A 15,609-nucleotide genomic window follows, 5' to 3' on the forward strand; every position below is an offset into this window, starting at 1 on the left:
GCCCCCCTGGTCATCAAAGGCACAAGTGCACCTTTGGAATTCTTTTGTGCAACAATAGAAAAATGGCAGCTGTTTGAATAATTACAGCCAGTTGAACTTTAAACATCCTTGTGTGGAAGTGGGGATGTGACGTGAGTACACCAGGCTTGGAGTACTAGTACACGGAATCTTGCATTGTTTTGCTGATGTGCGAGATCCATCCAGTCGACAGTCCGTATGTCAGCAGTGTGTATGTGTGTGTAGTGCAGTGCAGTGCTGTGACAACTCGGCGACCCCACGACTACAATAATGTCATCTTCGCTCAATAGAGTGTGGGTTATAATATACCGTTGTGATCTAACTTGTAAGTTGTTATATCGTTCCAGCTATCTATTGATGTGTTAGCATATATTGTAATTCAATAAGTATCCTTCAATATGACATTTCAGTGCAGTGTAGTATGGCCGTTCGTAAGTTCCGTAACAATACATCAACAACACTGTGGGTGCCTCTCCGAATTTCGTTGTCCCGTGTACTCGAAACGGCGTTAGTTTATTGTACCTTTGTAGGAATTGCGTAACAAGTTAGGCTCCTAATTTGCGTAACATCAGAACTTTAGATTAGAACTGCATTTTTAATTAGACCATAGTTACAACGCCTCACCTTTTCTAATTTCTAGTTATAATGTTAGAAAGATTTTTCAGCTAACATTAAACTCTTTTCATCTTCAAGTTTTCCTAAGACTAAGTTCTTGTAGCTTGGTATGGAGCTAAAAAGTTTACTGACAGTTGGACTGCGTAGAATACCCACAGTGCATGGATTGCCAAGATTCAAGAAGGCAAGAAGAAAAATCAAAATAAATGCATCTTGATCAGACAATCCAGATATAAAGTAGAGTTGAAATAGATCTAGAAATAGAATGAGAATTCATGAGTCAACGGGAAGTTAATTTCTTGTAAAAAAAAAAAATAAAAAAAAAAAATCTTAGGTTTCCCATATAAACAGTGATAAAGGGAGAAATCAATGGAAATAGTGTGAAAGTATCACATTTTGATTGCCTTCACTATAATCAAACTAGGAATGAAATAAACTAATTTTACATATTTTACATCCATTGTTTGTGCACAGCATGTGATTTTTAATGACTATTCACCCTCTATAAAGTTTGGCTACATGAAGATCTTGAGCACTGATTATTGGGGGATTATTGTAGAATGAGTGCTGCAACAGTGAAACATGATTTTTTTTTTTGATTTTTTTTTAAACAACCACAAATCACCACAACACCATAGAGAGTCAGTGTTCATTGTCATTTGCATAAGAAAAAGTAAAAAGAATAGCATTCTTTTTTTTTTATTTTAGTGGGAGGGGGTACATATTGAACTCTAGCCATGTTATATTATATGTAGGGTAAAAATTCAGAGATCATAGAGCAGTCAATGCATACATTTTACATACACACAACACATGTCATTGCTTCTGTGACCTCAATGAATTGATTTTTTGTTTTTGTGTTTGTTTCTCTTGTGTATCTGATTCCCACAGCGGACACTGCAGCAGATGCATCAAAGTCTGTTCCACGATGTGTCATCCTGCCCCAGGACAGCTCGACGGCCGAAGTCCAAGAAATATTCAGGAGCAGCCTGGCGCTGCAACATGAGAACTTGGTGCTGAAGGTCAGATCATTGTCATGACTCTCATCTGTATTTATCTTTTTATTTATTTTTTTTTTTTTTACTGCTCTCATGAGTCTCTGTTGAAATGAATCAAATACACATGTACATACTACTGTATGTAGGCCTACACCATGTTTGCCTATAACCCCAGTATCATCCAAACATATGTGAAACCCAATTCTCAGTGAGTATACATTTGTAGGTATAAACAGTAAATATTCTTGTCTAGGTGTTTGAACAGCATTGAGGGAAGAAAATTGGGGCCACATGTGATGGACCTACAATTTTTGTACATGTACTGTATATATGCCAAATATTTTGTGAGGTTTTTATTTTCGCAAATTTTGTGAGTCGGGTGCTATTCGCGAAATTAAAGACGCGAAAATATTGACTCTGATCCCGATGTGATTGTGACGTACGCGTGTACACTTCTCCGTTCAGTACAGGACTCCATGATCGCAAATTTAACCACTTGCGAAATCGTCGGGAATTCCCGATTCGCGAAAATTTAGACTCGCGAAATATATGGCGTATACAGTATCATCTTTTGAAATACCATTTCATATTTGTGGTATACATTGTATGATAATGATAATAACAACAAGGCATTTGGTAACTGTTATTATTATTCTAGGTGGCCAGTCTCAGTCTGAAGAAAAGAGCACTCGCTATCATACAAATTTGCCTTAGTTTGTAGATTGCTGAGACAGATGAAGATCTGTTGCGTATATTGTATCATATTGATGTCGTGTACATACATGTGCATATTTTCATTTCATTGCCACTGACAGTATGATTTCTTCATATCATCATTTGTCTTTCTTACAGCTGAGGAATAACAGAGGTTCACTTATCCCCATGAATATACACATCATACCCAACTCAAAATTCCAGTAAGTATCATTAATTTAAGTTTTGATATATTACAACACTGCTGAATTTTATAGTTGTTGAGACTTTCATTTATGCATGTATTTAACTGCTCTTATATTCTTTGTTCCTACTTTTCATGTTAAAAAAAAGAACAATAAGGAAGAATGTAATCATGTAATCATTCATCATATAGTTTAATTTAATTGATGACTTTTCCATTTATGTTTAAATTATTCACAGGTTACGTTCACAAGAGCATTATTGCCATTGTTGCTGTTACATTGTTACTTCAATTTGTTTTAAAGTATTTTTTGATTATACGTATTTTCCACACAGGCCATACATACTTGAGGTGACAAAACGCTACCAGAACAGTAAGTATATCAACAAGTTTGGTTCTGTTGTTGTTTGCTTGTTTTTTGGAGGGGTCTTCGTGTCTGGATTACATTCACTTTTCCTTTTTGTAATGGTTCAATTGCTTCTTCTCAGGCTTTTGTGAAGAACAAGCTTCAATTACAACACATTTAAAGAAAAGTGAATAACTATTAAAGAAGATATATCCTTGTTTTAACCCCTTTGGCAAATTAGATTACCCTTCTTTATTCTCCTTCCTCAAATAAAACTGTTGTAGCCTCGAAGGTCACACTCAAGTGTACAGCAAAATCAATCAAAATCTATTACAATGTATTGTTTGTTTGAGAAAACTCACATGGCACATTTACCTTTATCAAAGAGTCACACCTGCAGTCATGTCAAGGTAAATTGACTCTTTGAGATGTAGGCAATTTCTTATATGCTTTGCAGACAGAAATATATGATGCACTAGATTATAAATTACTTCAGTTTGACCACAATCAAAAGGCCAGCATTGTTCAAAGTCTGATTAATGCTCTGTGGTATGTGTTTCTATGTATTTCCTTCTAGTCAAGCCACTGAAGCGGACAGTAAAGATTAATGGGTACAATGAGATTATCAAGCAACGCCTCCAACAGATTGTCAAAAGGGTAAGTAGAGTGTGAGTGGAATATGCTTAGTAGATGATGATGTGCATGATGTGCCCACAAATACATACCATAACTTACAATCACATTTGGAAAATATATTGTTTCTTGATTTTGTAGTCTCATTGTCGAGATTCATGTAAGCTTCATGTTGTCAGTAATACCAGAACTGCATGAACTGTGAGGAAAAATGATTCCCAGTTATCAATTTTCTCTTCTTTGTATGCATAATGTATCGTCTATGATATGATATACCTTTGCTGTAATAAGGAATATTATGAAGGCAGCTGACTTGCTAACTGTTCTCAAAATATTTTATCAAGATGAGATAGCTTTTGTACAGAGGTGTGAATCCACTTGATTACATAGTTTCCTTTCAAGATAAGATCATCATGACTTTTCACACATAAGAATAGCACCATATGGGCAGGGGGAGTGTTGCATACTTGCATTGAACTGTGTTTTGGTAATTTTGTTTTTCACTCTCTTTCATCCAGATTGACAAATTAGAAGAGGCAGTGCCGGAGATGAAGACAACGAGGGAAGCTAAAGTCACCAAGGTAACAGAAGGAGGTTGGCAAGTGAGCCTGCACTCCAGTCAGCTTAAAGATGTTTTCCTTAAACCCTTTATGTGATTTGTATGCCAATTGACCGGGAAATAATGTTATTCACTCTGCCCAAAGTCCCTGGCACAGAAAGGGTAATTGTTTAGTGATGAACTACAGAGGTAATGATGAAAATGCAAATCATGTGACCGGAAACTTTTATCTCTCTATGTACCCCAAACCCCCAAAGCCACAGAAGCACATGATTTTTGTTTTTCCCCTTAGGAATATATGGCTAAAATATCTGAGGCTGTTTAAAGTATGACAAGTCAGTAAGTCAGAAATTCACAACAAACTGCAGATGAGCTCTGGATATTGACACCCAGTATGGAGAACTTATCATAACAAGGACATAGAAACCTTGAAAATTACTTTTTTATCAGGTTTCTCACTATATGAGGGTATAAAAGCAAAGAAAGGCTGTAAAAGTGGGTAGTTTTCCATGAGGATTTTTTAAGGCTCGGTTGGGTAATATGAGTTTTGCATGTTTCTAATTCTGGGGAATCAAGACATGAACTACTGGAACATTTTGCAAGCAAAAATATTTCAGGTGCTTTTATTTTTGTGCTGGTTTCTGGTTACTCAAAATGTGTGAAATTGTCAACTTTTGCAGTACTGAGAATTTGGATCAGCAAAGTCATCTTGTTGAGGCGGGTTTTGAGGGTTTTAATATCCACCCTCTTTATAACAAGATTCCACTGAATATATGTAAAGCTGTGGATGTGCATATCTTTCAAATCTTACACAGGGTGTTGAGGAGCTCAATGTGAAGATGAACTTCCTGAACCAGAGGATGCACGAAGCCGAGTCCTCCAAGTGGCAAGGCATGTTCAAGAAGCATCCGCTATGGTGAGGGAGTAGTGGTGAGGGAGTAGTGGCAACATGCAATGCAACCAAGTCTTATCGCAGATTTTGTGCTCATGGAGAAGGTAGATAGACAAACCAGAGGTGGCCGCCCCTTTGAGTGCACAAGACTAATGTGGAACATTGCATCAAAGAGGGCAAAGTTAAGCAGCAGGTATTTGTGTTCTTAAAACAGATCATCTCCTACACAATCACAACATCAGATTTGTTCTCATATGATAATGTAGTATAGAGAGACAGATCATCAGATCTCATGCTTTTGTCAAAGATACAAAGATTTTAAATCATTATCATTTTCTCCTGTGTTGATTTAAAGCTCTACAAGGCACCGAATGTTTTGATTACTAGTATCAGTATGTTTTAAGTTGTCAACTCAATCCACCGGTGTTTGTTTTGTTTCTGTTGTAGATCTTGTTGACAAAACATTTGTTAGTAGATGTATCAAGTGTGTACATTTGCCTTAGTGACAAGCACTCGTGACATTCTGCACTAAATATTTTGTTCATCGTTGTGATTACCACTGGTTCCACTGTGTTATGTGTGGGGATGCTTAACCCGTTGAGGACGGTTTGATTTTGCTACAACACGCATTTCCCATAGACGCTTGCCCGAGTATACTCGGGACACGTCCTCAACGGGTTAAGAAATGTGTTTGTAGACTGGAAGCAAGACAGGCCTGGTATATACTGTATGTATGTGGGTAAGAAGACACCAGAACAAGTAATGATATACAGCTGTATATTTTGGATCTAAGGCCTTTGTGAAAATCTTGATGCCACAAGTTTCGGGCCAATACAGCCTGAGATAAATTGACAGGTTACTGCAAATTTTTGTACATGTATTTAACTCGTGGTAACATCCATAAAGATAAACTCCACTAGGCCTGTCGTATGACTTTAGGAGCTATCATCCTTCTTTCCTGTCTACTATCCTGCTGTCAGCACTGTTGCAGCTATATGGAGTGTTATTAATCTTTGTTTTCCTTTGCTTACCACTCGATTATTGCTACTGATAGCAACCTGTCTTACTTAAGCTTTGTGCAAATGCATTGACTGAGCTCTCTTGGCACATTATCAAATATCTGATGGCAAACAGGCAACAGGATGTGCTAAAGTGATCACTAATTTCAACTTATGAGTATGACTTGTGACCATGCTGCAAATTCACACATCTGTGGAAACTTTATTTAGCAACACTTCTTCTATGAGTCTGCCCAACAGACACATTTGTAGAGTGAATCAAAGGTGACCTCTGTCGGCAATCTATTGTAAATGTAGTGATCCATCAGTTGAAATACAGACTGTAATGTGTGTCACGGACAGTTTGGAGTTTGACTTTGTCTCACTTGAGGTTTTTAAACCTGAGATTTGCATACACTCTAGTAAAGATTAGGTTACTGGTGGAAGTACTTTGTAAGTAGTTGATACAAAGTCAGTGTTCAACTTTGTTCAAGATTTCTGTAAGTGGGTGTTGTATGTGTGTGTGTATGTGTGTGTGTGTGTGTGTGTGTGTGTGTTTGAGTTATGGTGTGAAAGCAGTGAATGCATTTGCTATTATTGCACCCAGTACTAAATGTGTAAACTTTGTGATTCCCTACTTTAATTTTAATCGTATTTAAATATAGCCACGATCAATCAATATTATGGTTATGCACAGTGTCAGGAGTGGTGCGGTATTGATATTACATGAACCATGAATGTGAATGTACTTAGTATTGCTTTTACAACTATATGGCTAAATTTGTTTCAAGTTTAGATTTTTCTCATATCTTAGTCTATCAGAGGACTGTGTTAGCAGTAGAATGCAATGATGTAAGAAAAAAACACAAAACAAACAAACATGTGCAGTCTTACTCTCTGTACTGAAGGAATGCTCAAACTTCACCAAGATCTGAAGTTAGACAACCCACTTAGGGGTAAACCACTGTCATAGTCCCACATGGAGGCTAATTGTATGGATCAGATATTAGGAATCTCAGTACATAAATCCCACCTTCTTGATTGATCATTTTGAGACATCTAAGGCCAAGTGGTGAAAAGAGTATTTAGAGGGTTTGATGTTAGTATGACACAGGGTCAGATTGCTGTCATATGCCCTCTAGAAATGGTTATATACAGTGTGTCCCAGAAAAAACGAAACCGAGTTTCATTGGAACTTTTTGCTATCAAAATCATTAATTTGATTAACGAGATGCGGTACATCAATCAATGGAAAGATACTGTATGCTTCTCTTCTTTTCTTTGATACACAACCCAATGTTCATAATTCATGCATGACTGAAATAGAACAAAGGACAGTGGCACTACCAAATGTTCATTTTCACGAGCAAATGGTGACTTTTAGTGAATTTTCAGACTTTTAGCATTATGTTTTCAGTATTGTTTTTTCTGGGACACACTGTACATTGTATATACCTGTATTTCTTGTCATGAAACCTTGAGAACAGCACAATAGCGAGAAAGTTCCCTCTTCTTTTTGCGGTCATCAACATTGATGTCTCATTGAATGATAGCGCTTTTTGTCATAGCCCCATTGTGTCCCTATTTTTCCTACACCTAATGTATTCTTAGCACTTTGAGGGTCAAAGGTCAAAGGTCAATCTCTTTCGTACTCCTCCTTTGGACTACACAATGCATGGAGTTATGTGCTGTATGATGTGTGATAGAATGCAATGCCGCTAGCTCCTTGCCAGGTATAATGCCAGCTTTACGGTTACATTGTGAACAGTGTGCTCATTTTATGGTGCAAACAGACAACAAACATGGTTGTACTTTATACTGATACTGCATGTTTCCTGTTTAAAAAAAAAACGAAAAGAAAAAAAGAATGCTTCCTGCTAACATGATTTCTTATTTTGAGCAGAATTTTAGCAGTGGTTGAATAAGTTACATAGGTCATAATCCCACTGATATTAAACTAGTGTCACTTGCTATTGTGTAATGAGGGTACAGTGTAATGTGTCTGCACAAGGAATACGAGAGGCAAATTTTGGGAAATGTATACAGTATTATTTTTTGTGCAAGTATGAAAATAAAAGCAAAGAGAAGAGATGAGCAGTGAAGCTTTATAAGCATACAAAAATACAGACATAATACAGTAGTAATTATGTGAATGTGACCCTTGTACATCACTGTATGAAACCCAAGCATGTTTCATAATTCTTTGTATTAAGCAAATTGACTCTCTGTTATGGGGCAATATTGAAGAGTTGTCCTGTAAAATACTGTCGTCATCTTGCCATGTCTTGAGAATCTATTTTCTTATGGCACAAGTGTGCTCTGACAGGAAACAAAACAAAAATAAAACAGGATCACATGCTATGCGTATTGTGGACATGGTTACATGCAAGATGAATCATTTCATTGGAAGGATGCAACTACGATGTACTTCTTAGGGTACAACCTGACTGCTAAAGCGAGCCGATTGTCCTTTCAATCGTATATGAGTTTTGTTTCTTTTGAAGTAGACAATACTTGGAAGGGGGGGGGGGATAAAGCTCTGTAAGTGAGGATATGGTTCCAACTCTTCCAAGATGATAACAATAAATATAGATGCATTGTACATTGTATATTTCTTAGTCTTTAATAGAGACAGTCGTAAAATTCCAATCAGTACTCACATTCTGTTGAGTTACATTTTGTATTTCTTTCTGATGTAGCTTTGTGTCAGTTGCGATTTGTGACGATTCAGGATTTGACTTTGACCGAAAGATCAGTCTGTATCTGATCGTTGGGGATATGTTCCATGGAGACTGCATCTGGCTTCATGAAATCCCCTCTTGCAGATGAGAGTGATTACGTCAAAAAAATAAAAGACTCCGGACAGACGAATCTTTCTGTCTTGATTTGACTCTGCCATACGCAATGAAGCACAGTAAAGTACTGTGTGTTGTGATAATTCAAATCCTGTCATTAAATTAAATTTTGTCGTTCATTGCCCAGATTGTGCTTCTAGAGAACATACCCATGTACTGTAACTGAGGATGACTAGCCACAAGTTTATGTGATTTCTGTCTTGTATGACCGGTGTGCCATTTTTACATATTTGTTACAAGTTGTGCGTGTTGTAGAAATTCACCAATATCTTATACCATTCCTTGGTTTGGATGACATAGAAAGCTGGGATTCGGTGAAATATTGGACAGTTCGCGACTACATGAACATCTCACAAATTGTTTCGTGTTTCTTGTTTTAAGTTGTAAATTTTTGTCCCCGCCGAACGAGTTCGAGCAGGGGACTATGAAACGGGCTCCGTACGTGTGTGTGTCCGTGTGTCCGTCCGTCCGTGTGTCCGTCCGTGTGTCCGTCCGTGTGTCCGTCCGTGTGTCCGTGTGTGCGTCCGTGTGTGATCAAAATCTTCAATTTGCTACTTCTCTGTCATTTATGAGCCAATTTTGATTCTGTTTGCTTTGTATGATAGCACTACATGGGAGCTTTGAAACTTCTACACAGAATTTCAGTCGTGACCTTTGACCTTGACCTTTGACCTATATTGTACATTTTGCTACAAAATGCTACTCCTTCGCCATTTCTAACCCGATTTCGATTCCGTTTGCTTTATGTGATGGCACTAGGTGAGGGCTTCAAAACTTCTACACAGAATTTTGACCTTTGACTTCTTTGACCTTTGACCTTGATTTTTGACCTGTATTGTACATTTTGCTACAAAATGCTACTCCTTCGCCATTTCTAACCCGATTTCGATTCCGTTTGCTTTATGTGATGGCACTAGGTGAGGGCTTCAAAACTTCTACACAGAATTTTGACCTTTGACTTCTTTGACCTTTGACCTTAATTTTTTGACCTATATTGTACATTTTGCTACAAAATGCTACTCCTTCGCCATTTCTAACCCGATTTCGATTCCGTTTGCTTTATGTGATGGCACTAGGTGAGGGCTTCAAAACTTCTACACAGAATTTTGACCTTTGACTTCTTTGACCTTTGACCTTGATTTTTGACCTATATTGTACATTGGCTACAAAATGCTACTCCTTCGCCATTTCTAACCCAATTTCGATTCCATTTGCTTTATGTGATGGCACTAGGTGAGGGCTTCAAAACTTCTACACAGAATTTTGACCTTTGACTTCTTTGACCTTTGACCTTGATTTTTTACCTATATTGTACATTTTGTTACAAAATGCTACTTCCGGCGGGGACATATGTTACGCACCGCGTAATTTCTACTTTTCCTTGTTGATGTTGAAGTAATGTGTGTTATGATAGCTGTATGATCAATGTTATATCTCCAAATACATATTTATAGAGTGTGTAGAAAGGCTGATATTAAATAGATTATTTATAATCACACTTTTAAACAGTGTCATAAGTCCCATTTATTTGTTTTTCTTGTCTGTGCAGTGAAGATACATAACGGTATACTAGTAATGCGAGTGTGTGTAAATGTGTATGTAAGTTATGTGTTTGTGTTTGCAAGTACACACTGAATTATTATTATTTTTTCTCAGCTTTTATCTTATCAAATTCAGGTCTAATTTTGCCGTCGATCTATCATCATTTCCGTTGAAGGTAACCATTAATTTTACTGAGTGTATTGTGTCTGTAAAAGATAAGATAGAACTGCTTAGAGTCATGAAATATACAAAAAATCAGAAAATACTGAAACATTCGCCAATTGCAGATGGAGACAAAATTTTAATCTTCTTACAAGTGTCACCAATGTGAGGCTCTGTTATACCGGTACATTAATAGCCATGTAGACTAGATGCAATATTGTATAGGATTTTTTTGATATCTGAAACCAAAATAACACTGCTTTCTGACCTGAATAGGCTTTAAATCAGAGTTCCTATTCTACCTCATCAAACACGTTTTCATATAGAAAGGAATTAATGATAAAAACTATGATTAACAAAATCCAGCATCAAACCACTCACACACACACACACACACACACACACACACACACACACACACACACAATATTCTGAATCATGGCGTGATCGTGGTGATCGTATCAGATCTAATCAGACATTGAGGTCGGCCGTGGCAATCGCGTTGATCATAGGCAGTTTTTGATCCGACCTGAGTATGTTCTACGATCAACGCGACTGCTACGAGCTCAAGACCTGATACGATCGCTACTATCGCACCACGATTTAGACCACGATTTTAACAGTGGCAAAGATTGTGAGAGACATCGAGAAAAAAATCCACGATCAGCTACTGACATGATGGCCCGGGGTCATCACACAAGATCGACACCCATGAGTCATACAGCCCACGAGTCCTACAGCCCACGAGTTCGACAGATACAACGCTTAGTGTCGAACACATGGGCTGTATGACTTGTGGGCTGCATAACTCGTAGGATGTATGACTCGTGGGTGTCGGTCTCGTGACGTGCACCCGATGGCCCACCTGTTGCGTGTGTAGCGGATCACAAGACAATGGGATCGAGTCATGATTTGCCCCCTGCTTTGTTATTATTTATTTTTCGTCTGATAGGAATCACTCCACAATTTCTCATTGGTCTGTTCGACTTTTTGTTTTAGGTTCAGTCGGATACTATCATAAGGTGAATTCATCGTTTAATCAAATTGAATGATGTAGGTTAGTGGTCAGATTGGGTACAGTTATATACACAGGGGATGTAATGTTGGTTTACATCTTATTATGAATCAATATCACTTCCTTAGGTGTGGTTTTGTTTCTTGGTTGTTGATTTTTTATTTTTTATTTTTTGCTGTTCTTGTTTTGCTGGTCTCTGATTTTGTAGTTGTTGTTTTTTCCTTCTCATGGGGAGAGGTTAGATAATGGCTCTTTGTACACTCTATCGTATTTGCCCTGTATTAAGGAAGCATTCACTTCTAGATAAGTGGCAGTATATTGAACCATCGTTTGACCCTCTGAAACCCATCGTTTTGATACACACACACACACGCGCGCACACACACACACACACATGCGCGCGCACACACACACTCGCAAAGACACACATGTACCATGGAGCTACCTCCATGCATGTACATTGCACGCCCACTCTTATATATCTCATTAAGAACACGATGATAATAAGAAAACGGGAAGCAAATGACACAGTAGGGCTGCTACAAATATTGATTCACGCACTCGACGTGAATTTATTCATCCAAAAATGGGAACTTGTGTTGTGTGCATTAAAATTAAAATAAAATTGAAAAGACAGAAGACAAGCAAAAGAATAACGAACAAATCCTCTAGTATTGTATAGCACAGTCATATCTTTTTTAATATTTTTTTTTTTTAGTATAATATCATGATCAAATTTTTAGAATACTGTGACACTTGAAGCTTGTCTTTGGCTTTCTTTTCTTGATATATATTTTTCGTTCTTTTTACGGTCACTTACGTAAAACACTTGAAATTCTTCTTCTGCTGGTTAAGTCTGGCTCCTTCAATTAGCTTAAGATTCTTTATTACCAACATTATAGCGTATTAAACAAAAAATTTTCAAACGCTTTACGTTTTCGATATAACAAAATCTATCATAATCTCAAGCTTTACACAGAAGAGCACTACAGGCACAAAACCAGACACATTTTTCATTGTACATATCAGGTGCCAGGTAAAAATGTCAGAGGTAAAATGTCAGAGGTAAAATTGTCAGAGGTAAAAATGTCAGAGGTAAAAATGTCAGAGGTAAAAATGTCAGAAGTAAAACTATCAGAGGTAAAACTTCAGAGGTAAAATGTCAGAGGTAGAAATGTCAGAGGGTAAAAATGTCAAGTAAAAATGTCAGAGGTTAAAATGTCAGAGGTAAAAATGTCAGAGGTAAAAATGTCAGAAGTAAAAATATCAGAGGTAAAACTGTCAGAGGAAAATGTCAGCGGTAGAAATGTCAGAGGGTAAAAATGTCAGAGGTTAAAATGTCAGAGGTAAAAATGTCAGAGGTAAAAATGTCAGAAGTAAGAATATCAGAGGTAAAACTGTCAGAGGAAAAATGTCAGAGGTATAAATTATGTCAGAGGGTAAAAATGTCAAGTAAAAATGTCAGAGGTTAAAATGTGAGAGGTAAAATTGTCAGAGGTAAAGATTGACATTTTTACCTCTGACATTTGTACTTTTTACATTTTTACCTCTGACATTTTTACCTCTGACATTACTACACCGAACCACATACCATACGAGATGTGAAGAAGGTGAAATACAATTATTTCGTGGTTGGTCCTTTTACGTCTGTCGCAATTGCAAGATAAACATTAAAATGACGGTAGTATGGCGTAGATAATGATAGCAAGAACAAGAATAATAATGATGATTATTATAGGCCTATGTTGCCGCTGAGGATGTTCTAAACTTGTGTCGATGTCATGTACCTAGGCAATGCCCTAAATATTGAAGAAAGAAAAAAAAAACGGGCGAAAGGGGTAACCCTTTGCATGCCATATTGATTTACTGTCCATAGGTTTGTGTCTGAAATCTGTGCACACAAGACTCGTTGGTACAGGGAGGGTTAAAGTCGTTGGTTAAGGATGTTCCGGCGCACTTCTCTCACGTAATCCTCGTTGGGCAATGGGAAGCGTCTTGGGCTGGAGAGGTAGTCTCTGATACCAGGCTGCTGGGAAATATTATCCACGAATGCCTAAACCATGGATGTAAATAATAGATAAATAACGGCTGTTTAGCGACGGACAAGCACTTGAGAGTAAAGCAATATACAGAACGAAAAACTTATACAAGCACTCACACAACAAAGCTAAAAAATAAACAAACAGAAAAACAAATAAAACAAAACTATAAAGAGATGCGGACACGAAATTGAAAGATGTATTTCTCCGGTTTCACATGTTCTAACAAAGCAGTGAAATAGGTCACAACAAGTAGTATATCGAAAGAAATTATGTCATCGTCTCAAAACTGTAGTATCGAATTTGACTGATTAGTTGTTTTTTCATATATAAATGTAACACAAAATCAATTGAATAGAGTTCAATAAATATTGCTTGATTTCAAGAGTTGAAAAAGATAAGTGATTTTATGCTTGACATTATTGAACGATAATACACAGTGAAGACGAGCAGACGTGATTTGATGCTTAAGAATAATCATTATACGTATCTATACCTGCCGTTCAAAAGACAGATTGAACAGCTCTTAATATTACAGAAATACAGAATACCATCATCATAGAGTAAGCAAGCGCTTGACGAGGATAATGGCCTTAAAGTAGTTTTTTTATACAATACACCAATTTTAAAACTTAACCATATGTATATCTATCTATCTATCTATATCACAACCAGAGACGAGAGTATCATACACAAAACCAGAGGACTTTTGAAACGCTGATCATAAAAGGGTGAACTGTCTATAATGCTTAGCTCTACTCACTTTGCATTGAGGAAAATCAGTCAACATTTCCTTCAGAACGGGTATGTCGTCGAAGTAACTGATCGGATCAAAGAACGCTAGGTCAGCCATAGTCAAGGAATCGCCGACCAAGAAACCAGATTTGTTGGCGGCAAGCGTCTGCAAAAAATAAATATTGATCGATCACGAATACTTTTGAGATTTCTCTGAAACCGCTTTCTTGCTGGATTTATAGGGCGCATATATAGCCATCAAATATGGGAGATTCGTAACATAATCTATTTTAAACCTGATGATAAAACATTTTCCTAACATGCCTAAGCAACCGGATAGTTTAACTGAATCAGCCTCTGATTTACGGAAGATATTTAGGAAGGCTACACAGCAGATATATGATCCAGATTACACGCAAAAAAAGGTGAAAGAAATATCCATTTATTAAATGCAGTCAGCAATGGAAGTATAATTATATCATGAATTATCATGTGAACCATTAACACTCAAGACATTTGTATGCCAATAGTTGAAATCAATAAAACATATAAAGAAAAAAAAAACACTCAAGACATACAGGCAAAGCTGGGGTTTCGAACTGTCGATAAGGAATACAGCTTTGATATCATGAAAATTAAGATGCACAAAGTCATGAATTACATCTCATAGGTCAAGGCGATTAAATTTGCAGCACTGTCAGTCTGTATCTTATATTTCTCTATTTAGTATTTCGTCATTTTTTTTTAAATTCTTAAAAATGTACTTGCGGGCGGGTATCATTTTTCATTCCCAAGTATTTCCGAAAATCTAATGGTGTTTGGTAAATGAGAGCAGTACATTTACTTCTTTATTTAGTTTGTTTCACTTTATAAGGTACCCAGTATTGCAGCGACACATTGTCTGAAAGCCACCAAAATCTTTTTCGATGAATTATATAATGATCATGATTTTCCCCTCACGTTGCGTGTCATTTATTACTGATGTTCATTGTCATTGAGAGGATATCTAAAAGAAAGTAAAGGCCAAACAACATTTTGTTCTATTCGGGAACTGAAAAAAAAAACCGTTGAAACTGAAACCCCTTTTTATAATTTCATACATTCTATCCTACAAATCCGAATCGTGTTCGTAAAATGGCAATTCATCTAATTTCTTTTACCATAAGCTGGCTTTCTGTGAAGGCATTTTTATGCTTATACTCAATTAGAGTAATAGTTACATGCATGCTTTTAACCTTTTCAAATACAGGGAGATAGCGTTCCCTGCTCTGCTTGGCTATGTTCTGTATGATCTCCTCCTGTTT

At 37.0% G+C, this 15,609-nt stretch overlaps 2 protein-coding genes across 2 annotated transcripts in view; one reads left to right on the forward strand and one right to left on the reverse strand.

Moving 5' to 3' along the window:
- The first annotated feature begins 263 nt into the window (after positions 1-263).
- Positions 264-5,171, forward strand: LOC140243055 (uncharacterized). Its single transcript, XM_072322791.1, has 7 exons — positions 264-343; positions 1,525-1,655; positions 2,484-2,548; positions 2,865-2,902; positions 3,453-3,532; positions 4,027-4,089; positions 4,883-5,171. The coding sequence occupies exons 1-7, from the start codon at positions 289-291 to the stop codon at positions 4,985-4,987; spliced, it is 537 nt and encodes a 178-aa protein (XP_072178892.1). The 5' UTR covers positions 264-288; the 3' UTR covers positions 4,988-5,171.
- An 8,284-nt stretch (positions 5,172-13,455) lies between these two features.
- LOC140242410 (glutathione S-transferase alpha-4-like) overlaps positions 13,456-15,609 on the reverse strand; it is a 5,387-nt gene continuing 3,233 nt past the window's right edge. The window contains exons 4-6 of the mRNA XM_072322146.1: positions 15,541-15,609; positions 14,334-14,471; positions 13,456-13,584 (exon numbers count right to left, since the gene is read on the reverse strand). The exon at positions 15,541-15,609 is cut by the window's right edge and continues 76 nt beyond it. Of these exons, the coding sequence (XP_072178247.1) occupies positions 13,456-13,584; positions 14,334-14,471; positions 15,541-15,609 (336 nt within the window). The remainder of the gene's footprint in view (positions 13,585-14,333; positions 14,472-15,540) is intronic.

This window comes from Diadema setosum, chromosome 19, assembly GCF_964275005.1.
Source record: "Diadema setosum chromosome 19, eeDiaSeto1, whole genome shotgun sequence".
Classification (NCBI taxonomy): Eukaryota; Metazoa; Echinodermata; class Echinoidea; order Diadematoida; family Diadematidae; genus Diadema; species Diadema setosum.